A 20,243-nucleotide genomic window follows, 5' to 3' on the forward strand; every position below is an offset into this window, starting at 1 on the left:
CAAACTGTGTCATGTGACCGACTAATTTGACTCAATGGGTTTTTCTAAATTATTGCGTCTAGCAAACGATTTTATTTACAGCCATTGACTTGTCCAGAGTTGAACACAAGTATTATTTAATATAGCAATCAGTGACAGTAACTGTAATTCTTATTAATGAAACTGAAGCTTTAAGTGCATATGTGTGGCACTTCAGCTGCTCTTTAATTACACCTTGTTATTACTCTGGTAATTGTGCACTGGGTGTTTTACATCTTTTACCTGTTTGCCAGTTTTGAAAACTATCCTTCAACTTTAAAACCTTCTCAAGTTCCGTCCAATTTTTTCCCCCTTGTTAAATGCATACCAGCCTCATGTAGGGCTAGTACAGACATCAGACTTTGGGCCACACGAATAAAGTGGATTTTAATTCATTAAAATTAATTAAGTTAATAATAGAATAAAATGAAACAAGTTCAGAGCTGCTTTTCAGTGGGTTATTATGGCCAATAGACTCTTGTCCTCCCTGCAGAACTGGTACAGACTCTTGTCCTCCCTGCAGTGCAGTCGGGAAACAGCACTGGTGGGTTTATCTTTTACCATGACACAAACTCACAGAAACATACAGAGTATAGAAGGTAAATGATGAGACATTGTCAGTGTTAATTGGCGTTCATAAAACTTTCCCGGAGGTGAAAAATGTGTCCAGTCTTTCAATCTGATCTGTCCTTTAGTTAAATGCCAGCCACCTTGTTTACAAGGTGTACATGCACATACAGTAGTGTGTGACTGCAGGGCTAGAGATTCACAGGAATTGGCTAACAATGAGAGACTGAAGGTGTGCCACTCCTGGCTGGATGACTAAGACATGAATAACCACGGGCAGTTATTCCCACCCAGTAAATTCCACGTGTGAGTCAGAGACACGTTAAATTAGGAGACGGGATGACAAAAATCTGGCAGCTTGTCTTCGATGATACGTCGTTATTATCTTCACTGTCACTTAACCCCAGGTGGCATCTACGTGAGTACAGTAGTAAAAAAATAACTCATACCCAGTGTTAGGGCAAATTAAACAGCCTACAATGTAAAGTAATGTATTTAATTGAAAGGTTTAGAAATAAATAAATAAGACTTAATAGTAGTTAATTAGATCAGGTCAGGATAAACGGTTTGGCTGGCGTTTTCTCCAGATACTGAGGCTGAGGTTCACTTCCACAGTCCAAAACCATGCAGGATTAGGTCACTTGTTCACGCTACACTGACCACAGGAATGAATGTTAGTGTGAATGGTTGTTTGTTTCTATATGTGGCTGTGTCATGGACTGGTGAACTCTCCAGGATGTACCTGTCCTCGCCCAATTCTGGTGGATTAGCTCCAGCCCCTCCCTAACGCTGAAAACAGGTAAGGACAAATTAATAAACTTGACATGAATTTTTCAATTGTTAGTGATTGCTGTGAACTTTTACCAAAGCAAAAAAAAAATTCTGAATATTACATGAATTTACATTTCTAATGATTTTTCAATCGTCGTCTTTCAGTCAAAATGTTGTTCATCTACCAGAGAATTCTGTCTGTTTGCACCACTTCAAACTGTACTGTCAATGTTAATGTCCTATTTGTCCTAGTTTTTTTTTTCAAACACTCAGCTCTCACAACGTTAAACAAAGAGGATGGGTATTTAGGCCTTGTGTGTTACAGCTGAGTCTGCAAACAACCAGTTGAAGGAGAACAACTCCATCAAATGTCCTTTAGGTTGAAAACGTTGCAGTGTTATAGAACACTTTCCCCCTGGTTTCCTCAAAATGTCACCATAGCAAATCATCCAGTTTATTTTGACACCACTCGTTAGATTTGGTAGAGGTTGGAGTCACTTATGGAAAATCCTTTGGAATAACACAACACCAAATCTACCCCACAGGGATCATTTTTATAGTGTAAATAACATGGTTGTGACTTGTCAGTATTGTTTTTGTAACAATGGTAACATTACTTCATGACTGCGTCTTCTATGACGACAAGCATGATATGGATGTAAACCAATGGAGGCAATAAAAAATAGTTACATACCTCGCCTTGAGTGGACCATGCTATATCACTCTCTGAGGACTGGTTGCATATTAAAGCAACACCTCTGTAATTCAGTGATGCTCTGCAGTCTGATGACAGCCCTGACAGTTTGTTTCCAAGGCAAACCTTAAAAGCAGCCTCCCTTTTTGCATTAAAAACAGAACATCAGATCAGGACCAAAGGCCCGTGAGGCCTTTCCAAACGTAAAACTTTTTATTACAGCGGTAAATACGACATGTATATATACACTATATATTATAAATGTTGATAAATGTGCGCTCTTTACATAAAACACATGGTAGAGGCATTAAAACTGACTATAAACTTGAGTAAAAACACAGTAAAACACACTCGTTTGTTTCACTATTCTTATTAGGACTGCACTGACTTCCATTCACACTGAACCTGTTCAGGTTATGACCAATAATTTAATATCTCTATTCTGTAATCTGTTGTGAGATGTTATTGTTGCTTTAATGATTCTGCTTTTGCTTGGTGTTTGTACAGTAGAGCAAATAGGCAAAAATATGTTGTTTCACAAGGAATAGGTAGATGCAACCAGTCTCCTGAAAGAGTACAGTTTTTTACAGGGATAGTCAGAGAGAGCTATAGAAACCTACCATATTTTTCAATGAAAGAAATTGAAAATGTAAGTAGAAAATGTTTGTTCTAAAATATCATCACAAGAGCTTTGTAACATGACCTGTTTTAATAACAGTACTTGTGACATTAAAAAGCTATTTCAAAATGAGTTATTTCTTTAACTGTTTTCTACAGGTGTATAACAATAATTTCCTTGACAAATTATTTTGTTTCAGGGCATTTTTGGGCAACCCCCAGCCTATTTTTAGACCTGGGAGGACCCCATGTGCAACAGCAGGCTATGTCCAATTTTAGCTTTAGAGTTTCATGGAAATACCCGGCTTCATTATGTTTATTCAGAGTCAGTAATGACTTTAACTATACACTCATTACTTTTTTATGCTTACAGACTAATTAAATAACTTAGGCCTGTGTACAGATTAGCACAGGTTTACGTGTTGAATGCAATATTAAAATGATACCAACTCATAAACGAAGTTCTGCCTTTTACGCAACACACACACAGGTCGGTGGAGTCATTCTCTTGGATGATTGGTTGAGGAAAGACAGGGCGGGACTTCCGTTAACGCAGGTTGGACATAAAGTGACAGACTTCACCTCTCAAAAATTGGAAGAAAACTCGAAGGACGTCCTGTTTCAACTTTCAAAACAGTAAGAAGTCAATGTAAGACAGTTGAGTTTTGACTAGTGTCAGTGTTAAATGAACTTTGCTCGAATTTAGTTTATATTATTCGCCAAACGCGCGGCGACACTATGACTCTGGGATCAGCCGGCCCACAGAGTCCTGGCTGGTAGTTTGGGAAACGTGGTGCTGCATTCGCTGTTGGCTCGTAAATCGTAGAACCAGCCCTAAACAAAAACATTGCGATACGTCTGTTGTTTCGTTCATCTGTGTTGAATCATTTTAGTCACCCTTACATTTAAGTCAGTTGAAATCGAACTCTTAGCTCGAACAAAAGGTTTCCATTCGCCCGTAACGCTAAAATGGAAATGTGTCGTTATTCAAAACGAAAGTGACGTTTTCTTCCGCTGTAGCTTAAGAACGAAGGTAAAAACAACCGAAATAGTTTTAAAATTTGTGATTTGCTTGTTACCATTCACTTCACTGTATTTTGTAAGTTGCGTTCAAAAGAGTTATTTAACAGTAAAAAAGCCACACTACATTTTAGTACGAACACACACGTTAAACATCAACGTTATGTAGCCTGTTAGTAGTATTGAGAATTGTATTTATATTTAGTCTCTTTTATTGTACTTTGAAATACATGAACCTCGTTTATCCACGTAATGAAGACATTGTCTGGACATACAATCTTTTCTAAGATAATAATATGTCAAAACAATAGTTCCTAGCCCATGTTAGCAAATTGTATCATAAAGATAGTGTATTTAATATAACCAAATAATTATAAAATATACAGGAAGTCTCATGGCCCTGGGTAGAAACCACTGGTCCTGTGACCTACGACCCGATAATATAAATGTTCTAGCTAACATTAGCTAACATAACATAAGTGTTTCTATATTTTATCAGCCGATGTTTTCCATTGTATTCTACCTATGTAACCTGTCAAAAGACTGGTAAACTTTAATAAGACCACCATGGTATATTAGCAAAAGGGAGGGATATCAGAAAGATATGTCTTTCACCAATGCACTTCTTAAAAGACCATATCTGTTTTTTATGTCCAAACCACCAATATCCACTGTATTCCCATAACAAGAGTTAAAATAGTACAGTGTCTTCCAAGAAATTACCCCAAATCCCTCCTTACATCTAGTGTGAATATGACAAATTTGTCTGGTTTTATGACAGGAGGCTCTGTTGTGTTACCATGTTTTAACATTAGCACACAGTAGGCAAAAAAGACACAATGTGTGTTTTCAGTGGTGTTCACAAACAGAATCCCTGGGAGTGATTGATGTGTTTAGTTCTGAAATTCATTCTCTAGTAGAAGCAACAGGTTTACTGTACTGACATGGCAGAAAATCAAATATCAATGTTTCTAGGTGTTTAAAATTGTTTTTAACACTTGATGTTATTAAGTGTATGTTATTATCTTGTTATTGTTTTACTCAATCCCACACACAACACCTTTAAAATCACATTTTTTTCTGCTGTAAAGTAAAAGTAATGTTAAAATTAAAAGTTAATTTCAAAATCACTGAACAAGTTAATTAAGACTGGGTGTGTCAATTGCACGTGACCTTTGTTGTTTTTTTAAACTTAAGTACCATAACAACAAAGTCTCCTTAAGTCCTCAGTAAAACTCAGAGGTCACCTGACCATCACAGGCTACCACCAACAGGGGGCTGGTGTTGTACCTTCAGGCGGTGTACAGTCACTGTCCACGCCTTTGCTTGTCTGTGGAATGTGGGATTCAACCAAAATGGAAAAGTACAAACACAAAAGGAGAAGAGTTTGGGCTTATGAACCAAACCCAGGTCATTCTTGTTGTCACGCAACAGTGGTAATCATGTTGAGGTCAGAGATGTTTTCGCTCCTTCTGCTTATGGCTTTTATGACCGCACTAACATTTAATTGTTCTGGAGTTGTTTATCACGGTTGCTGTGTTAGCTGTGTGCGTCAACAATAGAGGTATCCCTGATGATTACTCAAACACATCTATCAGACCTGGAGCTTGTGCAATGTTATTTTATTGCTTCATTTTCTTTTATATCTCTGTTGACCGAACAATCAGGAGCCATCAGGTACCAATGATTTTTCGCTAAATAAGACCCAGAGTATGTCATTAATGGTAATAGGTACTTTATGTCAAGGTAGTAATCCCCTAAACATTATTATATTTTTAAAATTTCTGTTTCTTTTTAGTCTGTAATGAGTTTAAGACATGGACGACATAAACCTTCATTATCGCTTTTTGAACTGGAGGAGGCGAATCAGAGAAATCCGTGAGGTGCGTGCCGTGCGGTACAAGGAGCGCCTAAAGAGGATGCTTAGAGACGGCGACATGCTCAGGTAACCATGATTATAGTATTATTATGTAACCAACTCAAACAATGTATGTGTCAGTTGTGTGGACAATCTTCAGTATTTCGTTATTGTCATAGTCATATACTTTTCTTTTGTAGGTATCATGGGAATTCCGATGAAGTTGGCTGTTTTGTGGCAGCCAGGCCTTTGTCGAAAAGAAATCACTACTTTGAAGTAAGTGCTGATAGTTTCGCGTGACCATTTATTTTGAAAGAAAAACAAATAACAGCCATGAATTGGTCACGGTTACACAAATTATTTGAGGATTTGGTTTTAATTTGAATGTTTCCTGGCTTCAGTGCTTGACTCTGCCTCATGTATTTGGCCCATATGCTGCGTCTTAGGTTGAGACCCTCCTTAAACCATAACTCAAGCTGCTATTAAACAGCTGTGTTTGACATTTGCTTTCATGATTTTCTTTTTTTAGGAAGCGTGAATCTGTGTTCTTTACTGCAGTTAGCATGTACAATGTACACTGTAGTTCAGTGCAGTCAGTCTTCCTAGTAGAGTGTATTGAGTCTCTATCGTTGAACTTTTGTCCATTCTCAGTAGAGATTCAACAATATTGGGTTTACATTTACAGCTGAACATCTGTAGTTCAGTGCAGTCAGTCTTCCTAGGATTTTTATATTTACTTCACCTCAGTTTTGTTAAGTGATGCATACGTGTTGATATTGATATAGGATGGAGCTTTCTCATGTTTTTAGAAGTATATTTGCCGTACTTTTAGCACTAATTCTAACTGTAAAAACTGAATTCTCTGCTTCTGCTCTCAGTATTGATGCAAAACTTTTTCAGTCACCCGTGGACCTTTGGACACTTCTCAGAAATTAAATGGCTTCCTCTTTCTGCTGCAGCCAAGAAGTTTCTTTATTTGACTCTGAACTTCTGATCTAGAGATATTTCCTCTGGTATCAGTGGAAAAATACTGTGCCTTAGATTTCCCTTGGTAGACTTTAATGTGGCATTAATGTATTGACTCAATTTTGCTGTATCTTCATGGTGTAACCATATTGTAAATATGCAGCCATTTTCAGGTTTAAAATCAAATTTCACGATGCCCTTGTTTGACTTAACTTATGCATAGGTTATTACTGATGCACACTTTGGGAGAGTCAGATGGTCCAATGTTATAATAACAAGAGCTCCTAACCAGAGAAATGCAAAGCCCATTGTACTAACAAGGACTATGTTCTATAACATATGCTTAGGTATGAACAGGAGGCAACGATCGAGTTGTGACCACATTTCTAGGCGACGCACTCTTGTTTCATTTTTAAAAGCTAATGCACCAGTATATACCCACAGAGCAGATTTATGTGTTTGGAACAGGGTATCAGGATGCTGACCTTTTGTTAGAAATCACTTCAACCATTATCTGGCAGAAATCCTTCTCTCAGTATTAGAAAATGACTCCAGTATAAACCACAGGGAAGATAAATTGCCATCAGATAAATGGCTGCAGCACACACTGTAGACGACACTATAGCTGAGCTATATTGTGTTTGTTACTCTGCAGACTCAATTTTGATGCAAAGAGCTTTCTCATCCTGCCACTGACAGATTGATTTCAGAGAGGAAGTCATCGCTCATTACAAATCATGTGCTGTTTTGTTGATTCTCCCCGTCTCTGATTTGCACACTGATGTGCACAAACACACTCAGCATTCTAACGCAGAAGCCCTGTACAAACTTGCCTGACACATCCTGGCCCAGTCTGACGTGCAGTGAAACGGTAACTAACACTGTTAACCTTTACACTAATGTGCGCTTCATCATCATGACTCATTTTTTGGGAGTCACGGAGGATCAGGGAGGAAGCAATTTGCGTAAAATGGATATATGAGCCAATACATGATACTGAAGAGGACATGTGATGGTAGGCCTACAGGTTTTGCACTGACACAGACAAATCAGAATTTAGTCCTTCTCAGGAGACGAGCATTGAGGTCATGGGAAGGAACTTGAAAATGTCCTTCTCCTGTTGCCCCGTGTCTGCCAACAGTGCCTCAGTTACTGCACGTCCATCTACAGCTCCCTGGGGATGATGTCATAATCTCAGTATTCTGTTATGATAACATTGGATTGGGCCAGCTCTTTGCTTCGGGGTTTTCACTTTGAACAATAATGAGGTGTCATACAAAAGTGATACTGTGAAGGTCCAGGTTTGTGTGGAAACTCTGTGAAGTGAAGGAAGAGGTGGTGCCAGCACAAAATGAAAATACAGTGTAATGGCCTTTTTAACCCAAGGGCGGAGCCAGATTTCCCTGCTATCAAATCCATAAAACTCATAATGAGGAGGGAGATTACAGTTGATCATATTTGTTCCAAACTAGTTATGTCATTGCCTGGGCCACAAAGAAGGAATATCCCCGAATATAATGATCTATCGACGTCTGAGCTGCGTTTTTTTTTCTATGGTTTTGGATTAGCACGTAAAGGCACACCATTTAAATGGAACTCGAGTATTTAATTTTGTATTTAATTCTATCTATCTATCTATCTATCATCTGCTTCAAATCTCCATTAAAACATGCATTTAAACACCGTAAAAATCTACCTTTCTTGCTAAACAAAGGATAAAACATTACAAATCTGTGTATTTTCCCCCAATGTGGCATCAATAAATCAAATGTCGGGGGCTCTGGGGGCACTGCCTCAAAGCATAATGCCATAGTTGTAATGCCAGAAAATGTTAAAAGTTGGTTAAAAACTGCAAACGTGTGCCTAAATTGCAGTATGACAAAAGTTAACCTAGGGGGCAGTTAAACTCCTGATTGGATCATTGCCCAGTAAATGGTCCAAATCGCCCTCAAAACTTAAATCAGAGCAGGAAGAAACACTGAGGTAAAAAAAGTTAAGATTTTTAGCCCCATGGCAGACCATAAAAGATAATTTTAGGAACGTAGTCAGGAGCCACAAAGTGTTCCAAGTACAAAAATGTTCCCCCAGGCTGGACATGGGCACACCGGGCCTGTGTCAAAGAACTATCTGTGCTATGTATCTGTTTTCATAATGAACCTACCAGGCAACATGGCCAACATAATCAGATGGAACCTACAGATTATTAAACCACGATATTAAATAGATCAGCCTGTCGTGTCTGCGTGTAATAAATGAGACTCTGTGTATCTGTGCAGGTGACCATCGTTGATACAGGGGTGAGGGGGATGATCGCCGTGGGTCTGGTCCCTCAGCTCTACAAACTGGACCATCAGCCAGGCTGGCTCCCACAGTCTGTGGCCTTTCATGCTGATGATGGCAAGTACGTGTCACTGAGGTTACACACACACACAACCTGCCTAAAATTATTAATGGATAAACTTAAACTGATCTCAGAACAGATACCTGTGTGTGATCAACTATCTCTGTCTACATTTGTCTTTTTATATATATATATATATTTTGTTACACATGAAACTCTTCTCTCCATTTCAAATGAATCAAATTTGGTAAATGCTATAAAGTAAAACAAAGACCAGAATAAAGTGTCATGTTATATGTTGCATACAGTGTTAAATAAATATATATATATATATATACACACACACACACCCTCGGTGGGCTTTCCAACAGACATTTCTTGCTCTTGTCCAAAGCCGCTCCAACACGTTCACTCACACCTCTGAGTGAAGGTTCATAACAACACCAAAACAGTTGCCTTCAGAATAAAAGCCTTGTATTTCACTCACCTGTTACAGTGTAATCGTTGTTGTAGTTGCACATTATTTGACTTTTTAAAATAACAAAGCATAACAATGATCTCGAGCCAGTGACAAGACTTCTGACTGTCTTGTCTTCAGACTGTATAATGGCAACACTGTGGGACAGCAGTTTGGTCCCAAATGCTGCAGAGGCGACAGAATCGGCTGTGGAATATCCTTTGAATCTGATGAAGGACAACTGACGGTGTTCTTCACCAAGAACAGTAAAGAGGTAAGTTCTCCGTCAGCTCCACTCTGTCGATCGCAGAACACATCGAATCGTCAACATTTGATTTTATTGTTTTTCCTGAGGGCGTGTGTGTCATTTGTATTAACAGGTCGGCAGTGTTGAGATCCCGGCGTCTCCTGAAGGGCTGTACCCCGCTGTGGGAATGCACTCCCTGGGAGAAGAAGTTCTGCTGGACCTGAACGCTGAGTGGGGGATGGAGGAGGATGACGGACAGATGATTGTGGACAGTCATGAGGAGGACTGGAGCCGTCTCCATGACATCAAGGTGACCGGGGTGGTAAGTCCCATTAAGTTTACTGCAAATAAAGGTAACATAAAAATTTAAAAGGCTGTCTCCCTCGTAAAAGTTCACGCAGTGTAATGACTGACCTCAGTGAAAGGGAAATGAAAAAGTGCCAGATTATTGGGCCAGTGGACTTCTGAGGTTTAATTAAGGTTGGCTGCTCAAAGAGTCCTCGTGCTCCTTCATCACTCATGTCAAACTGCAGAGTTGCATTGCAGGTAAATCGATGCCATATCCACAGAATGGGAAAAGTAAAAGGAGACTTATCACCCCTGATTCTGATTCACTTTTTAAAAAAAAAAATTTGTCACTTTGTGAAGGACGTTGACCAAACCAGAGGACAGCCCTGTCGGTGATGTCATCATCATTTGGTGTGCACTAACGCTGCTTTGTGCTAATTGCCCAGAGCAAAAACAGTCTCCAACATTTGAGCCTGTCTGAATGATTGTTGTATCACCACACCAAAGGACAAGAAATCTATTCTCCGCTTGAAAGTGAGAGTCCGTTATAAGATGGGACAGGAGGAAGTTCACCACTAGGTGTACCATTTTGTTACACATGAAACTCTTCTCTCCATTTCAAATGAATCAATTTGGTAAATGCTATAAAGTAAAAAAAAGACCAGAATAAAGTGTCATGTTATATGTTGCACACAGTGTTAAAACCAGTGGACCCACCAAACCTCAGCCTCTAATCTTTTTTATCAACAATTTTAAGTAGTTGAAACCAAACCACAAAGATGTCACTTTAAGACACGGCTTCTGGGTTTTTTGTATCTCCCAACTCCCACTTTCTTTGGGAAAATGTTGATTGACAGAACAGAGTGTAATCAAATATTGTAAATATTATCTGTTGCTAAGAAACCACATTAAGATTAAGACAAAAAAATGTTTTTGTTTTTTTGTTTTTTTTTTCAAAGTGGAGCTCAGTGATCGTGGCTGTGTCTCTGACCTCTGTGTGACACAGAGACTGTGTGAGTGTGTGTGTGTGTCTGACTCAGGGCTGATACACAAAGAATCCCGAGTCACAGATGATGGAAGGAACTCATCAGTGAACAGCCCTGAGGCTGAAGCGGATAACGTGCCCTGCCACCCACACATCTATTTACCTATTCATTTGCAAATCTGTCTCTGCCCTGGGAGATGGCAGGAATTAAAAACCACAGTCTGAACTCCCTGTAACTCAACAATTAACACCTGTGTTCATCCAGATACTTGTCAGGATGAAGATGAAAACAAAAGTGTTAGTTTTAATCCTGACTGATGACTGTGTCCTGATCAAGATCAGAACCTGATTTTCTCATCGAAAAACACTAAGAAACAAAACCTGTGACTCGAGATGACTAGTTACTGTACATCCAACAGTCACAAGACACACGCACGCACACACACGCTTACACACAAACAACTAGGTAAGAAGCTTTATATGAGCTTACACACAAAAACAACTAGGTAAGAAGCTTTATATGAAACTTTTGTCAATTTAAATGAGTTTCAATTTTAGTTTCTACCTAAAATGAAAAAAAATATTTGTCAACCATCAAGGATGGGGAAAAACAATACATTTCCATCACTGTTTAAAAAAGTCCATCTAGCAGTAACTTGGTTTTTAATCTTCTTAAAATATCGTGACTAGTGCTGTACAACATGTTCAACAGATTAATGTCTCATCTGTTTCCTTTAAGATATCACTGCTCATTCTGTTTCTGTTTCTGTTTCCTTTAAGATATCACTGCTCATTTGTTATAACTAGTATCCTGACAATCCTAAAAACAACAAAAAGCCAAATTTCCCCTTTGTGCAGGCAACGATTCCATATTTCTGTTAATCCACCGACTCGGAGCAAGTTTCCTGGCCAGAAAACAAATTCAAACCCCATAAACTGAACCTTTAATCCCTTTAGCATTTATTACGCCTGGATCCTTCATCTAATTAGACACAGGTTTGAATGTCGACGTGAAGGTGCAGTAATCATTTGTTTATTAAGACCCTTCAACTCTACTATGGCCTACAACTAAAGAAGAAGTGGCTGTGTTGTTTACAGATGACTCACTCAGTGAGTCACTCTCAGCTTTCATCCAACTGACTCAGACTGGTGGTGGTTTGTTTACCTCCTTGTTATGTCTGCATAAAGAAGTGGATGATGGGAGACGTAAACACGTGTTTTCTTAGAATTCAGTCGGACAATAAATGTCATGTATTGTCAGACTAAGGTATATCCAAACATGTGGAAGTCCGAGGTTAATCCCGCTGTTAATCCCATGTTTGGATCCGTCAACTGGGAGATTAGTTGGCCAAACAGCTTGGACACTCTTAAAATACCCAGCATGCCTTTGTTTGAACATGTCTTCATGTTTACGTTGTTGTCATCCTGTGATTACGAGAGTGTGGCTGTTGTAGTTAAGTAGAGAATCTACAGCAGGCCGCAGTGACTTCTAATGCTGTATGTCATGCATGATGTTGTGACCTAACTTTCCACGTAGCTTCTGGATGTGGGCCACATCCGGCAGTGATGCATTAATCATGACTATCATCCAGCCCAGGTGGCCTTTGTTTAAAAAGACAAATGTCTCTAAACAGCTGTGATGGTTTTCTGTCAAATAATGTGGTTTCCTCAACGATGTGCAGGCTACCAGGCCTTTGAAGAACCGGGAAGTGAGCAGATGCAGTCTATGTTTAAAAAAAAAAAAAAAAAGTTCTTCATTTGCCTGCAACTGGTGTGTATTCATATAATTAGTCACACATTCAGTTTGTTGCTGTGGTTCCTGTGGTGTGACCTGGTGTTTTCTCACAGAGACCAGGTTGTTCTCCACCTGCTGTTAACCTTAACCCATTCTGCATTATACTGTATTGGGTCTTAGGAAACACACAGTGCTAAAACTGGAACAGAGGGATCTATACATTTATAATCACTAGAGAAGAAAGAATTCAATGAACAAACACCATTACATTTGCATGTTAATGTTTTTTTTATTATTTAAAAATTAAAAAAACAATACAGTGATGTATAATATTGATACAGTAGAATATCAATACAGTATCAAAATAAAATATTGCGATATATTGACATATCGATACTTTCTCACACCCCTAGTATTTAAGTGTTGTGTTTCTCAGTAAAGCTCTGTGGTTTTTTCATTTGTAAAGTTGCATCATAGTGGGACTGTTATTTCCTCTGTTTTGTTACAATATATGCAAAAATAATATTCATATATCCCTTAAGTCCACTGTTTTTGTGGTGTCACTGAGTCAAGTGAAGTCGTGTCACTGTCTGGTGTATTATGGTTGTAACTGAAAGACAGTTTTGTTTTGTTTTTTTTAATCCATGTCCCCCTCACTCGTCCAAAGACAACTGCTGCGTAGCTTGATGACTTCCTGATTCATCAGCTACTCCATTAAGTGGATATTATGTGGCTAACTTTGGCAGCTGCAGTTGTGACATTAGCACAGGTGTCGGCCACCTCTGTTGTCCCTGTTGACGTGGACACACTGTGACTGGATGGTCCTCACATCCTGGCGTTGGCAGTTAGCTTCATGTATCACAATATTTAAGGGATAATATATCAGCCAGGACAAATAGTCGCGGTGACAGGTCTATATGTGGTGTAGTATTTATTTAACACGATCTGGTTTGTATATGTCACCAGAGCTGATGTCATGTAACTGGAAGAGGCTCTCACAGAAAAACCTCCATCAGAGGAAAGGCACTGTTTTTGTTTAATGTCACTCATTTTGAACAGTGCGGTATTAATTTTGTCTACAATGACCAGGATGAGGCTCGTCGTCATTGGACGCACATATAATTTTACACTGACATGAAACAATAAGGTCTCTGGCAAAATTTGAATCCAAGAACCTTAAAGGATCCACTATTGAAAAATGTTACTGTGTGTGTGCTCAGCTGCTGGAGTACGTGGGCAAAGGCAAGAGCATCGTAGACGTGGGCTTGGCTCAGGCCCGCCGGCCCCTCAACACACGCTTTCACTACTTTGAGCTGGAGATCACAGATGCTGGAGAGAAGTGTTACATCGCCCTGGGTCTGGCACGCAGGGTGAGTGAACGCCTCCTCCCCTCATCACTCACCATAATAAAAGTCCTGAGAATCCTATCTCACAAACGCTAACCTGTCTGTGGTTTTCCCCAGCTGACTCACCTTGTCACCCCCCTCCTCTCTCGCTCTCTCTGTCTCTCTCTCACTCTCACACACACCGCTGCTCTCACTGTTTCCAGTCTAGGTGATGGATGACCCAGAGGGGAAAAGCTAACAACAAAATAAATATTGTCTCATTTTAGTCCCACCTCTGGTTTTCCATAGAAAGCAGGTTCTACATTCATGCCAACTAATCATGTTAATGACAGCACAGTGGACACGCATGGAAAAGAGAGTTATGATATACAATGTTTTTTCTTGTCCTATTTTTCTCCCAATTTCTCCATAGCCTATATTAAAGACCTCAGCAAAGACTTTTACAACAAAGTATACAGTAGAGATGATTGAGCTGCTTTAATCATCACGTAATGAATTTCCATTAGTTTTAATGTATAAAAAGCAAATAATACGACTCGGCTTATTTGGGGTAAAGAAACTAGGAAAAAGTGGGGTTTTTTTGTGTGTTGACTAACATAATTATAACTAGATTGTCATTCTAATCTCACAGCATGGGAAACATATTGAGATAGCATGTACTTGATGATTGTTTATATAGATTAATTTCACGAAGCAAAAATCATGTTAGTTACCATAATTTTATTTTACTATACTATAAGTCACGCGTTTATTGAAGTTTGGCTGGTCCTGACACGTATGTTCCGTAGCAACTGTGTAGACGATGCTCTCATTGGCCACAAGAGGGCATGGTCTACACTTGTTGTCATCTAAACGCTGCTATTGCGCCACAGAAAGTTGACTAAACCAAAAATACTTCGTTAGACAAGACGAATAAAAAAAACATAAAGCGGAATTTAAACTGCTGATAAAAAAGCGTTTCATTTTCCTCTGAAGTTGGCAGTTTGGAAGCGACACTGTGAAGTTCAGTGATAGCTACAATACCATCGGCTGCTTGTAGAAGTTGCTAGCGTGTTACGTTAACATAGTTAGCCTTTAGCTCTTTCCAGATTAAAAGTTTGTTCTTGGATTGTTGTGAAATAAATGTTTTAAAAATGAATGTCACATATAAACAGGTGCGACTTGTGGGCTTTCCCACCTCCCCACGACACATTTTTTAACATAAGATAATGAGATGTGTCTCGGAGCTAAGCTAAAGCTTCCGAGAAGTTTATCGGGTCAGTGAAACTAATGGCGGACTCTGGTCATGTGACTAACGGTCATAAACTTTCTTCATTTGTTGACAGGACTATCCTAAAAACAGACACCCAGGTTGGAGCAGAGGGTCCATAGCTTATCACGCAGGTAAGTGGAGGTCAATTATGGTTATGGTCGTGACTGTGTTCATCATAACATCAAACCCAGACACAGAGCAGTGAACTAACAAGATATATTTGGACTAGAACACTGAGTAGAGTTGTGTGTGTCTCTTTAAATAGTTAAGAAATAGTTTCCCCATCGTTGTTTTTGTCTATCTTGGCAGATGATGGGAAGTTGTTCCAGGGCAGTGGGGTTGGTGATGCGTTTGGACCACGCTGCTTTGAAGGAGACATTATGGGCTGTGGGATCATGTTTCCACGTGACTACGTCGCTGATGCTGCAGGTGAGTCCGTTTAAATTTTCCAGGCACTCAGCATGGTAATCTGAGTCACTTCAGACAAAAAACAAACAAGCAAAAAAAAAAAAACAAACACTAAATCACACCTTGTTTAAATATGTTTTGTCACTCCAGTTACAGTGATGCTCAGGTCAGTGCTAATTTGTCGTAAGTTTGTTTGGCAGATGCAAAGAAGAAACACAGGATGCGATGATTTTTTTTTAAGCCCAGCTTAGAGGAGAAATACAAAAGTATCTTAAATAATTTGACTTTAAAAAACCCTGCAACGGTTGCCCGTTGATGTAATGTAATTATTTGTACGTTAGTAATTAAATGTTTCCCTTTAACCTAATTGTTATTTTCAAGTACAGTAACAGTCCGTCCTTCTTCCTCTCTGTGCGGTTTCCTTCAGACGACTTTGATGACTGGGAGCTGGACGTCTTCCCGAAGCCCTGCGAGGTTCAGAACGACTTGTATGCAAATAATGAAGAAGAAGAGGAGGAGGGGGAGGAAGAGGAGGAGGGAGATAACGTACAGGGGAGGAAGGTGACGGTGAGTGGCCGTCCGAGTCGGCAACATGAGGCCAGTGACCCTTGCGGTCTGAGTGTGGACCTCTGTATCATTTCTCTGCTGCCGTGTTGTGTTTGCACAGGTCTTCTTCACACGTAATGGGAAGGTGGTAGGTCGCAGAGAGGTGGGCTTACCTGTGGGGGGCTTCTACCCCACCATTGGCATGATGAGCACTGGTGAGAAGGTGAGAGTGGACCTGCACCCTCTGAGTGGCTGAGCAGAGAGGAGGGAAATGAAGAGGCTGGAATTAAAGCAAAGGACAAATCACTGAGCTCAGGTACATGTTGTGATTGGACGTGCAGTAACACCTCCACGTCTGCAGGTGTCACCATAATGTTTGGACACGGAGGAGTCCGTGTGGCTGCTCCATGCCTTCAGAGTTATTTAACAATCTGTTTTAATGAAGATATTGTCAAGACAATGTTTTCATTACAGTTGCTGTCAGTGACCTTCTCTCACTCCTGCACCAGAGCTTTAGCCACCACTGATAGCAGCTTCAATATTGACACATGTGCATAATGGTTACTTTATAATGAAATCATTCTTTACTGTAACAACACTTTTTCACCAGCCTGGTGTTCTAACACTGCAGTGCGTAACTTTGGGTGAATGTGACCTGTGTGTGGAACATTACTGCAGTGGTTCCCAAAATGGGAGGCGGGGCCCCCCAAGACAGCAAAGGTAGTATCATTTAATATTTTCTTTATTTGTGCCACAGTGTGTGGGATTGCACTGATTTGTAATTTTATTTTTTCTTTGTTCGATGAGAACAGCATTTTGGTTAAAAATTCAATGTTTTACTTTTTTCTTAAGGGGTGGGGGCTGACAACAGTACTGTCAATAAAAGGGGGGGTGAGGGAGAGGCATTTTGGGAACCACTGCAGCCCTGTTTGAAAAAAAAAAACAGTTAAAAATGATGGAGGAAGTGTGTGTGTGTGTGTGGGTACACACTCTGGTATCTCATCAAAATGCTGATCAAACACTTGACTCCTCTTCTCATTATGCTACGATGCTGTTGTTTCCTCCTCTTCTCCTCCTCCTCCTCAGCCTTGACCTAAATGCAAAAGCATCACTCCTTATGTGCAGCAAACACAGTCGCTGGACGACACAAACTCCCGACATGCATACACACAAACACACACACACACACTAGGCTGAGTCAAAAAGTCCTAAGACAGATGTAAGGGCTGAATATGTAAAGACGCGTCTTGTCACTACGTCTTTGTCAAGTGTTAAACTCTGTTATGTTTAAATTTGAGTTTTTTTCCGTTCTCTTTTTAAGGCTTAAAGAAAGTCGATGTCAGTCCTGAGATGAGACAAAGACTCAGGTCGTCACCTGGTGACAAAGACATTTTACAAAGATGGAATTCTCAGATGAAATCATTGTTTACATTAGTGTTTACAGCAAATGTATTTTCATGAATAAAATGGCATAGGTTTGTCTTAGAACCTTTTGACTAGCGTTACATAAAAGTAAAGGACTTAAATTCCTAATATTCTTTGCATACAGAAACACAAATATTTATAAAAAAATAAACCCAGCAGAACACCTAAGATAAAATGACACGTTCTCTGGTTCTAATAGTCACCTGTGTCTGACTGGGCTGCAGTTGTTTTCTTATCACAACTCGTTCTTCTACAGCACAGTACTTCACTGATTTTCTGTAAGATTTGATTTTCTTTATTTGTGTAAAACCGTCGGGCCTCACGGCTTCAAAATAATCCTGTGTAAAGAGTTTATCTGAGGGATAAACTCACTTTAAGACTCTATGCAAATATTTAAAGCAGTGCTTTGTGGAAGTATCTCCCCCCAGTGTGGGCTACAGCCCAGTGAATTGGACAGATTGACAATGTTGTCAATTTTTTAGACCTCGGTGATTTGGGGTTTTGTGATATAATTGGTTTCTGTGTGCAAAGTGAAGTGACGTTAGGTTCTTAACGTGACACCGTGTGGTTAAAATATTCTCCCTAACTACGGTAAATTACGCACTGCAGTTTTAAGATTTAAAACACTGTTTTGTTTTAACAAACATTAGGAAATTACTGAAATGCCAAAAAAGAAATGTCTGACAATGATATTAATCTAAAAAGATCGGGTTCCAGCTCGATAATAAACCCAGCAGCGGCGAAAGACGTCCGTGAATTTATGGCTTCAGTCTCTCTGTCAGTTGCCAAAGCATGTATGTATGGATGGTGTTTGACTGACCCCCAGTGGTCAGAGTGGGTAATGGCTTCCAAAGAAACGTACGCACGCCGCTGCTCACTGTGATGTTATGGGATGCTATGTATCTACGTGCTGATTCATTACGACACATGCATTGTGGGAAAATAATTTCTTAGAAGATAAAAAATGAAGCCAAAATTTGTTAATTAAAATTTTATTTTAATTAACATTTTTATTTTAAAAAATAATTTGTTTTAAACGGTAAAGATACAACTCCACACAGGCAGACAGATGCTGTTGTATATTTATTTTTTATTTTAATTAACATTTTTATTTTATTGTAAAAAATGTTTTTAAATTTTAAAGAAAGCAAAAGTGTCATGAAAAACAAATAGTGATAAAATATTTATCCTTTAACTGTCCCTGCAACTAAAGTTCATATTTCTATGATAATTAATGTAAATGTATCCATGAACCTCTCAAACATTTGTCACCAAAAGGGAAACAAGTGCTCAGGAAAAGAAGAATCACTTGGGGTTTTTTTTTTAAAAACAACAGAAAATGACTTTGAAATTATATGTTCGTTTACGTAAACGATAAATGGGATTTGTTGTTTCCAGGAATTCCAAAATCAAAATGTGTCTTATCAAAGATATTTTTCAGTTTTATATGCTGTCTTGAATTTTGCCTGTTATTTCTAATTTTTATTTTGTTCAAACTTTCTCTTTTCATTTGGTGATGAATCCATTCAGACTAGATCTGTTATGCTGGGATTTAAACTTTTTAAAATAAATACTATTATGCACTTTTCTTCATGAATAACTTTGTGCAATCATCTTCAACTGTTTTATGCTGGTGAAACTGTTCTTTATTTTTCACCATTTTAACTCTTTTTTTATGTCACATCATTAATGAATACGGATTAATGAAACGTTATGAAAAAGTTGTCTGTAGTTTTCACCCTGCACCGCTGTGTCTTTTTTTTCTCTTACGTGTTTTTTTTTCTCAGTCTCTTCTATTCTTCTATTAAGAACAATCACTAGGTTATGGCCAAAAACGATAATAGTAATAAATATGTTAACAATGATTGTACTGTTTACGCTACTTTCATTTAATAACTACAATAAATTATACTACTACTTTTAATACAGTGTTTGTATTTTACGGTAAGAACTCCACGATGTAGAACAAAGTAAAAGGAAAATAAAGAATTGATGGCGCTCTTGGTATAGGCCACTAAGGGAATCGCCCAGGGCGCCATCTGCTGGAAGGGATGACGTTGTAATCCCACAGTTGGGCAATTAATATCCAAAATGGCCGCTTGTGAAATTGGAATTGAATTGTTCACACGACGACATCTGGGAATCAGTAGAAAATGGATGAACACTCGATTCAATAAAAGTACAAAGAGATGGAAACTAAAAGGTACTGTTGGCTACATTTAATGACCCTCATCTATATCCTCTACTTCTACAGTTTCTATGATTTTTTTTTTAGGTTTTGACTGATCCAAGATCAGCTTTTGGTGACTCCTTCCTAAAGAGGACTAATACTGGAGACCGGATATGTAAGTACACGTGAATATTTCTGTATTGTACACCATAAAGAAATTAGGACTTCTCTTTGTGACAAAAATTACGACAGAGGGCGATGTTTAATTCAATGCACAGTCACAGGTCCCTTCACTGAGTTCAGTGAATGAAGACGAGGCAGCAGCAGCAAAAAATGTCATGAAAACAATGATGTCCAGATTTCTTTAATGATCATTTTTAACTCTGGTCACAGTTTAAATGACTATATATATATATTTATATGTATATATATATATAATCGTGAAAAATATGCGGTGCAAACAATGATTCCATTTCATGGCACTTGATATTAACTTGTTAACAAATCTTATAAAATCAAATAACATTTAAA

General features: G+C 38.8%; 1 protein-coding gene and 1 long non-coding RNA gene across 7 annotated transcripts; both read left to right on the forward strand.

The window, feature by feature from the left end:
• The first annotated feature begins 3,147 nt into the window (after positions 1–3,147).
• LOC103386055 (SPRY domain-containing protein 3-like) lies at positions 3,148–18,519 on the forward strand. 6 transcript variants are annotated; one of them, XR_003051124.1, is made up of 12 exons: positions 3,148–3,304; positions 5,487–5,633; positions 5,747–5,822; positions 8,789–8,913; positions 9,452–9,584; positions 9,691–9,879; positions 13,786–13,935; positions 15,237–15,294; positions 15,473–15,592; positions 15,999–16,138; positions 16,239–16,837; positions 17,439–18,519. XR_003051124.1 is itself a non-coding variant. In XM_008320138.3 (11 exons), the coding sequence occupies exons 2-11, from the start codon at positions 5,506–5,508 to the stop codon at positions 16,371–16,373; spliced, it is 1,254 nt and encodes a 417-aa protein (XP_008318360.1). In that variant the 5' UTR covers positions 3,148–3,304; positions 5,487–5,505; the 3' UTR covers positions 16,374–18,519. The 6 variants fall into 6 exon arrangements, 3 of the variants coding, with proteins under 3 accessions (XP_008318360.1, XP_008318358.1, XP_008318361.1); XR_003051125.1 differs by having other exon boundaries at positions 16,239–16,433; positions 16,728–18,519; XR_003051126.1 differs by having other exon boundaries at positions 16,239–16,433.
• LOC112487745 (uncharacterized) lies at positions 9,889–10,696 on the forward strand. The gene is made up of 2 exons (XR_003051137.1): positions 9,889–10,103; positions 10,206–10,696. It is a non-coding gene; the product is annotated as an uncharacterized LOC112487745 (long non-coding RNA).
• Positions 18,520–20,243: the final 1,724 nt, after the last annotated feature.

This window comes from Cynoglossus semilaevis, chromosome 11 (genome assembly GCF_000523025.1).
Source record: "Cynoglossus semilaevis isolate Cse_v1.0 chromosome 11, Cse_v1.0, whole genome shotgun sequence".
NCBI classification, from domain to species: Eukaryota; Metazoa; Chordata; class Actinopteri; order Pleuronectiformes; family Cynoglossidae; genus Cynoglossus; species Cynoglossus semilaevis.

What these genes read in the sequence shown, in the direction of transcription:
- LOC103386055 (XM_008320138.3), top strand. Translation starts at nt 5,506, where the DNA reads ATGGACGACATAAACCTTCATTATCGCTTTTTGAACTGGAGGAGGCGA. An exon ending in AAAGAAATCACTACTTTGAA is followed by an intron (nt 5,823 to 8,788) that starts GTAAGTGCTGAT and finishes GTATCTGTGCAG; the next exon opens with GTGACCATCGTTGATACAGG. An exon ending in CCCTGGGTCTGGCACGCAGG is followed by an intron (nt 13,936 to 15,236) that starts GTGAGTGAACGC and finishes ATTTGTTGACAG; the next exon opens with GACTATCCTAAAAACAGACA.